The 8,968-nt window shown below is 42.3% G+C and overlaps 1 protein-coding gene across 1 annotated transcript; it reads right to left on the bottom strand.

The window, feature by feature from the left end:
• Positions 1-1,792: 1,792 nt before the first annotated feature.
• Positions 1,793-2,665, bottom strand: LOC140835758 (uncharacterized). The gene has a single exon (XM_073201165.1). It carries the CDS (start codon positions 2,663-2,665, stop codon positions 1,793-1,795), a length of 873 nt encoding a protein of 290 aa, XP_073057266.1.
• Between the last annotated feature and the right edge of the window lie 6,303 nt (positions 2,666-8,968).

Genomic DNA, 8,968 nt, shown 5'->3' with positions numbered 1-8,968 from the left:
TGGCTCCAAAACCGTTCAGCATCTTGTCGATGATATAGAGATCCAAATGGCGGACCTCATTGTTCCCGGGTTTTATTGGAATGATATTCGCCCCCGTAAAGTAGCAGATGAGACGATCCAGCAGCGGGAGGGTAGTCGGGAGGACACTCGAGCGGGAGCCGGTAGGAGATGTATGGTACTGGAGCCGACGCCGGGCTTCAGGGATCCGAAAGGTGAGGTCCGAAAACAAGATATCTAACTGATTGAAGGACACCGCGGGTCCTTCATTTGGGACACTCAAAATCGCAGCCAAGTATGTGCTGGTCAACTCAATCGGTACTCCTTTGACGTAAGTGCGCAAATGTTGCAGCCCTGTCATCTCTTTTTCCTCAACATTGGCATAGAATTGCCATACCAGATCGGGGTAATATGGTCCTGCAATGTCCAGAATAGGCCCCCATCCAAACTTATCGAACTCTGCCCTCAGTGGCACCTCATGGTCGATCTGGGGATGAATAGACCGCTCAACAATAACTGAGTTCCCGTGCAGCGCTGAGTACCACTCAAAATTTTCGCGACAAGTGAACTCAGACGCATCAAAAGTCAGCCTGGCGGACCCGGATGATGATGAAGCACTGCTTCGTGCACGTTTACTAGATTGCTTACGGGGAGGCATTGCAATGAAACCGAGTAGCTTTAAACACCCCAAAATATAAAACACAACAATCCACTATATTCTGAATAACCCAACCAAATCGATCATCGCAAGTCCAACCGAGCAATCCGAACAACAATACACAATACCCCAAACACAGACTCAAAGTGATAACAGCAGCTCTTAAACAAGCAATATCCAACTAGCCAACAAATGACGAACGCAACCCAAGAAATAACCGAATTAACTCGCAATAAGTTTACTCTTGTATAGTAGCACAAAATCCCCAACACTGATAATCAGCAATTGGAAACAAGGGATTGCCACTCTTACCGGAACAAAGAAGATGATGACAGCATATAGAGGGGAGGTGGTGGTTACGGGAGGAGCGGTGGTGGAAGGTGACTTGGGAGGCAGCGCAGATGGTGGAGCAGGGGCTGTTTAGTGATGAATTTACGGTGGTGGAGGAGTTACACTGGGTGCTCAGTGTGCTGCGTGAAGAGCGGCGGTGGAAGGTGGTGGTGTTTGATGGCGGGTCACGGCGGATTTCGGCTAGAGGTGGCGGCTGGAGTGCGAAATTGAAAGGTGGGGGTTTAAGGTTTTGTGAAGAGGGGGTCGCGATTTTATGCTGAAGCTGTCCAGAAAAATAGAGGGCACGGACCCCGTGTAGGGGTCCGTGTCAAGGTCCGTCTAGGCTCGGGACGGGGGCAGTTTGAAAAGTGAAGGACACGGACCACGTGTAGGGGTCTGGGACATGGTCCGTACAGACTCGGGAATCAAATTTAAAATTTTTTTTTTAACACGACAAACCAAAATCCAAATGTGACGCCATGAATGTACAATTCTATAAATCTATATATCAAATTTGACACTCAATCAAGCACACAAGATGCAAGAATTGTACAGAAACTTCCCTGGTCTATTTGAGGTTCTGAACCCGCTCGCCCTGATAGACTCTCCCACATTTGAGAAATACCTCCACCAGTGAATAAATTACCTACACCACCATTCACTGAGATTAACTCACGAGAAATGCATAAAAACAAAAGAAAGAAAACTAAAATAAAAGAAGGAAGAAAATAAAATAAAACTAAACACTGGGTTGCCTCCCTGCAAGCACTAAATTTAGAGTCGATAGCCTGACTGTACTCCCTTGATTCAGTTTGGATCCTGCATATCCGCTGTGGTCGGCTCATCGGGTATGGCACCACCATGATAAACCTTAAGCCTATGCTCATTTACTTTGAAAGCTCCAGTTGCTGCACTAGTGATATCCACTGTCCCGTAGAGGAAAACCTGCATGATTGTGTATGGTCCTGACCACCGTGAACGCAACTTACCTGGCATCAATTTCAGTCGAGAATTATATAACAGGACCAGTTGTCCCACCACAAATTCTCGATGGACGATGTTTTGATCATGCCAGCATTTGGTTTTCTCCTTGTAGAGTTTGGCATTCTCATACGCATCCAACCTAAACTCGTCCAGTTCATTCAGCTGCAGCACTCTCTCGTCACCTGTGGCTTTAGCATCAAAATTTAAAAATTTAGTAGCCCAATAAGCCTTATGCTCAAGTTCAAGAGGGAGGTGACATGATTTCCCATACAAAAATCTAAAAGGAGACATGCCAATGGGGGTTTTAAAAGCAGTGCGATAAGCCCAATGTGCATCGTCGAGTTTGCTAGACCATTCTTTCCTTGAAGTACCGACAGTCTTCTCAAGAATGCGTTTGATTTCTCTGTTTGATACCTCGACTTGGCCACTAGTTTGCGGGTGATAAGGTGTTGCCACCTTATGTCGGACCCCATACTTAGCCAACAAACTGTCAAATTGTCGATTACAAAAATGAGTACCCCCATCGCTAATAATGGCTCTAGGTGTGCCAAAACGTGAGAAAATATTTTTCTTGAGAAATTGAACGACAACCCTAGAGTCATTAGTTTTACATGCAACAACCTCAACCCATTTAGACACGTAGTCCACAGCCACCAAAATATACTTGTTCCCAAAAGAGACTGGGAACGGCCCCATGAAATATATACCTCAGAGATCGAAAATTTCACACACTAAAATATTAGTAAGAGGCAATTCATGTCACTTAGAGATATTACCTGTGCGTTGACAATTTGGGCATTTTGTGACATATTCATGTGCATCCTTAAATAGTGTAGGCCAATAAAAACAAGACTGGAGGATTTTGGACGCAGTTCTAGTTGCCCCAAAATGGCCTCCAGCCGGACCAGCATGACAATGAAACAAAATTTCGCTTACCGCGTCTTGGGGGATACATCTCCGGATTATATCGTTTGCACATATTATGAACAAATAAGGGTCCTCACACAAATAATATTTCAAATCTGAGAAAAACTTCTTCTTTTGCTGATAGGTGAAATAAGGAGGGATGAACTTACTTGATAGATAATTAACAAAATCGGCATACCATGGTAAACTGTTGATTTCAAAGAGTTGTTCATCCGGGAAATCATCGCGAATAAAGTCATTACTTGAATAGGATTCTCCAGACGCGAAACATGGTCTGCAACTTGATTCTCTGTCCCCTTCCTATGGATTATCTCCAGGTCGGATTTCTGCAAAAGAAGAATCCAACGAATTAGCCTTGGCTTTGCATCTTACTTAGCCATCAAATATTTCAAGGCTGAATGATCAGGTATGCACTACAACTTTGCTCCTATCAAATATGATCTAAACTTATCCAGAGCAAAAACCACATCAAGAAGCTCCTTCTCTGTAGTGGCATAGTTCAGTTGGACAGCGGACAGTGTCATACTAGCATAGTAGATGACATGAATGCATTTATCCCTCTTTTGACCCAACACTGCTCCTAGAGCTGTGTCACTTGCATCACACATCACCTCAAATGGCGACCCCCAATCTGATGCTATCATCACAGGTGCGGTGATCAACTTCGCCTTCAAAATCTGAAATGCCTGCACACACTCATCAGAAAATTCAAAGTGCACATCTTTTATCAGTAAATTGGTTAGTGGCTTGGCAATGCAGGAAAAATCTTTAATAAAGCGTCTATAAAACCCTGCATGTCCTAGAAAACTACGCACTCCTCTGATGTTTGTTGGGGCTGGGAGTTTTTCAATTACTTCAATTTTTGCCTTATCAACTTCAATCCCATTTTCAGAAATTTTGTGCCCCAACACAATCCCCTCTCTCACCATGAAATGGCATTTTTCCCAATTCAAGACCAGATTTGACTCCTCACATCTCTCTAAGACCTTAGACAAATTAGTCAAACAAGTATCAAATGAAGGTCCAAAGACAGAAAAGTCATCCATGAATATTTCTATAAAATCCTCAATCATGTCATTAAAAATCGCCATCATGCATCGTTGGAAAGTTGCTGGTGCATTACATAGACCGAATGGCATTCGTTTATATGCAAATGTCCCATAAGGACAAGTAAAAGTGGCTTTCTCCTGATCTTCAGGGTCAATGAGAATTTGCATATAACCCGAATAACCATCCAGGAAGCAGTAAAAAGAGTGTCCAGCTAACCTTTCCAACATTTGATCAATAAAGGGGAGGGGAAAGTGGTCTTTACGGGTGGCATCATTAAGTTTTCTATAATCGATGCAAACACGCCACCCTGTAACAGTTCTGGTGGGAATTAATTCATTATTTTCATTCTTGACAACAGTGATCCCACCTTTTTTCGGAACAACTTGCACTGGACTTACCAACCTGCTATCAGAAATCGGATAAATAATACATGCGTCTAGTAGCTTTATCACATCTTCTTTACCACCTCTTGCATGGCTGGATTCAGACGTCTTTGAGGTTGGGTAGATGTCTTGTGGTCGACCTCCATCAGAACTTTGTGCATGCACATGGAGGAGCTGATTCCCTTTATGTCTGCAATAGCTCCAACCTATAGCCTTGATATTATCTCTCAGAACTCGCAACAGCTTTTCTTCTTCCATACCTTTCAAAGTAGAAGAAATAATTACTGGCAATTTATCGTTATCAAGCAAAAACAGATATTTCAAATGTGAAGGAAGGGGTTTCATCTCTAAGATTGGGGCTTCTTCAATGGACGACTTCAAAGGTCTTGGGACATGCCCTAGCTCCCCAATCCTAGAGTTTATCATTTTGGAAATCGGCCTGCCTGCTTCCAAATATTGTATGTATTTATCGATTGCTTTATTTCCCAAATCTTCCGGACATGTATGGGTCAAACAGACTTCCAAAGGATCTTCACCTATCAATTTCTGCAAGCCACACTCAACAAACTCATCAGTAGCATCAACTCTAAAACAATAAGATGTGTCATGAGGGTATTTGATAGATTGGAAGACATTAAACACTACACTCTCATCATTCAATCTCAACACCAACTCATCCTTGTGTACATCTATCAGAGCTTTTCCAGTGGCTAAAAATGGTCTTCTTGAAATAAGAGGGATCTCACGATCCTCTTCCATATCTAATACAACAAAGTCCACTGGGAAAATAAACTTGTCAACTTTTACCAACACATCCTCTACAACTCCCCTAGGATATTTTATTGATCTATCAGCTAACTGTAGAGAAATTGTAGTCGGATTCACTTCACCTATTCCTAGTTTCTCAAAGCATTAATAAGACATTAAATTTATGCTTGCACCTAGATCACACAACGCCTTACTAAAGAATGAACTTCCAATAGTACAGGGAATGGAGAAACTACCTGGATCTTTAAGCTTCGGAGGTAATTTATTTTGTAAAATAGCATAACATTCCTCCGAAAGCTTAACTGTCTCAAAGTCAACCAATTTCCTCTTGTTTGATAAAATCTCCTCAAGGAATTTATCATACGAGGGCATTTGAGCTAAAGCCTCTGAAAATGGGATATTTATGTGCAGCTTTTTGAAAATCTCAAGAAATTTTGAAAATTGAAGTATCCAGTTGCAGTTGCTTTGCTCTTTGTGGAAATGGGAGTGAATTAATATCAATATTGGAGTTTGAGTTTAGAGACTTACCTTTCTCCCATTCGTCATTGGACCCGTGATTTGATGGCCTCTTTTCCTTCACATCACTTTCACCATCAACTTCCTCTTGCTTCATGGGAGGTGTCATTGTGACGGCATTGACACCTTTAGGATTCTTCTCCGTGTCACTAGGTAGTGAACCCGGAGCTCGTGTAGCCAATTGTGTCGCTAGCTGCCCCAGTTGAGTCTCCATTCTCTGCATCATCGCATCATGGTTTTGCCATCTCATCTCATTCCCGGCTATGTACTTGGCAAGCATATCCTCAAGTTTCGACTTGCTATCCTGTGTCTTGAAACCGGGTGGCATCGAAGGTCCAGCACCTTGCGGAGGTTTAGGTGGTTGCTGAGTAAGTTTTTGTTGTGCGGGATGCTGCGGAGGACTAAACTGTAGTTGCTCAACAGAATTCTCTGATTGTCTCTACCCAAAATTCGGATGATTCCTCCAGCCCGGATTATATGAGAAACTGTATGGATTGTATTGTTGGCAACCTTGGTTTCCCACATAATTCACTGAGTCCCCTCCAAAACACTGTATTCCCTCAACAGACATATCTGGCATGAATGGCATGTCACTAGATGATCCACCAACTATCTCAGCATTTCCCTGAATTTGATGCACTGGCTTGGCTGGTATTGATTTATTTGCATGTAACTGTGTCATCTGATGTGTCAACCCATCAAGCTTTGTTGTGATCGCTGTCAAAGCGTCCATCTCATGAAATCCGACTTTCTTCTCCCTGCGGTTGTCTTGTCCAACCCACATTGCTCTCTGCCATATTGTATATGATTTCAAGCGCTGCGGTTGGCGTTTTTCTGTACAAGCTACCGTTTGCTGCCGCATCAAGCATAGATCCGACAGACGGATCCACCCCGTAATAGAATGTCTCAACCTGTTGGCCTACCGCGAAACCATGTCTTGGGCACATTTTCAACATCTTCTTAAACCGTGCCCATGATGAATTCAGTGATTCCCCATCTCTCTATCTAAATGAGGTGATTTCATTTCGCAGCTGTGTAATCTTAGTTGGAGGAAAATAACTGTGCATGAAAACCTCGACTAATCCCTCCCATGTAGTGATAGAACGAGCAGGAAGGTCTCGAAGCCACTCCATGGCTTCTCCTTGCAGTGAGAATGGAAATAGTCTGAGTCGAATGGCATCAGTACTCACCCCATTGCACTTGATTGTGTCACAGATTGACAGAAAGTTCTCCAAATGTGCATTAGGATCTTCAAACGGTGATCCACCAAATTTAACTTGGAGTTGAATCATCTGGATGATGGCTGGCTTAAGTTCGAATGTGTTTGCCTGAATTGTAGGCGGATGATACTAGAACCATAACCGCCAAAAGCGGGCCTATGAAGCTCCATTAGAGTGCGATTATCCTCTTCTCCGGCCATGTCTTCAAATTCTGGTTTATAGTCTATTTTAGATTCTGCTTCAGATTCGGATTCAAGAGCTAAGTTGTTGGTCCTTCGAGCTCTACGGATGCTGCGAAGAGTGCTTTCAATCTCAAGATCAAGTGGCACTAGATTCCTGACGTCTTGAGCACGGCTTATATAACATGAGCTAACCCCTGAAATAAAAAAAATAAAAAATTTAAGTGCACAATTTAAGCTCCAAATGAGTGTAAAAACAATCAGAAATAAAATTAACTAATTAAAATACTAAAGATTTAAAAATAAAAGAAAGATTTAAAACTAAGAATAAAAGCCTAGTCTCAAACAAATAATTTATCCTGATATTAAATAAATAGTCCCCGGCAACGGCGCCAAAAACTTGACCGAAGATTTCGGTTGGGAAAATTCTAGGAAGCGGACTAGGTCAAGTCACAGTAAATGGACGAACAATTCAAGTATCGATCCCACAGAGACTATTATTTAAATACTAAGATTTAGATTATTCGATTTAATCTAGGCAACGATAATAAGAGAATTGAATATTATTTAAACTAATTAAATTAAACTGTTTGATGCTAAATTAATGATTAAATTTAAATTGGCAGAAAAGCTTGGAACTTGGGGATTTTCAAATTTAAATAAAATGACCGGGAACACACGACGGTAAGAAACCCTTATTATTATCATGCACTGGAATGATTTAACTACAGATTATTCGAAGTCACGATGCAATCCTCTATCTGGCGGTAGGGCTAACCTGTAAGCTCGATCACCGACTCTATCCAAGATCTCAAATAGGCCAATAAATCTTGGACTCAACTTTTCCTTTTTGCCAAACCGCATCACACCCTTAAGAGGTGCAATCTTCAAGAACACGTGATCACCAACCTCAAACTGCAACGGCCTTCGTATGACATCAGCATAACTCTTCTGTCTCGACTGTGTTGTCCTCATCCTCTCTTGAATAACAGTAACAACATCAGCTGTCTGTTGGACCAATTCTGAATCCAACATCTTTCTCTCACCAATCTTGTCCCAATAGAAGGGCGATCTACACTTTCTGCCATAAAGTGCTTCACATGGTGCCATGTCAATCGCCGCTTGGTAACTGTTATTGTACGTAAACTCAACAAGAGGCAATTTGGAATCCCAACTATCAGGATAGTCGATAGTACAAGCTCTGAGCATATCCTCCAAAATCTGAATAACTCTCTCTGATTGATCCGTCGCTCTGAGGATGATATGTTGTACTGAATGCTAACCGTGTACCCAAGGCTCTGTGCAAACTCTTCCAAAACTCTGAGGTAAATCGAGGGTCACGATCAGACACTAATCGACACAGGAACACCATGAAGTCTAACAATCTCTGCTATGTACTCTTCGGCATACTAGTTCATGAAATACGTTGTCTTGACTGGGAGAAAATGCGCTTGCTTGGTCAATCAATCAACAATAACCCAATAGAGTTATAACCTTTCTGCTTTCTAGGAAGAACAACCACGAAGTCCATTGTAATGAGCTCCCATTTCCATTGAGGAATCGGCAATGACTGCAATGTCCCAGCAGGTTTCTGGTGTTCGATTTTCACCTGCTGACAAGTTAGACACTTAGAAATAAACATGGCAATATCCTTCTTCATACCTGGCCACCAATAAAGTCTTCGGAGATCCTGATACATCTTGGTACTACCTGGATGTATCGAGTATGGCGCGGTATGTGCCTCTGTCAAGACGTCTCGCCGAATATCATCACCAGTAGGAATGCATATACGGCCTCTGAATGTCATCAAACCATCTCTATTGATCCCAAATTCTGAATTACCTCTCTCTTCTGCTCTCGCTCTCATCTCTGTCAACTGAGTATCATTGGCCTGCTCTCTACGGATCTTGTCCGTCAATGTAGCCCGAATGATCAATGCCTGAAAGCGAGCAATGG

The sequence above is a fragment of the Primulina eburnea genome, chromosome 7 (assembly GCF_022965805.1).
Source record: "Primulina eburnea isolate SZY01 chromosome 7, ASM2296580v1, whole genome shotgun sequence".
NCBI lineage: Eukaryota > Viridiplantae > Streptophyta > Magnoliopsida > Lamiales > Gesneriaceae > Primulina > Primulina eburnea.
The sequence above is the reverse complement of the archived record's forward strand: the minus strand, read 5'-3'. Positions and strand labels throughout refer to the sequence as shown.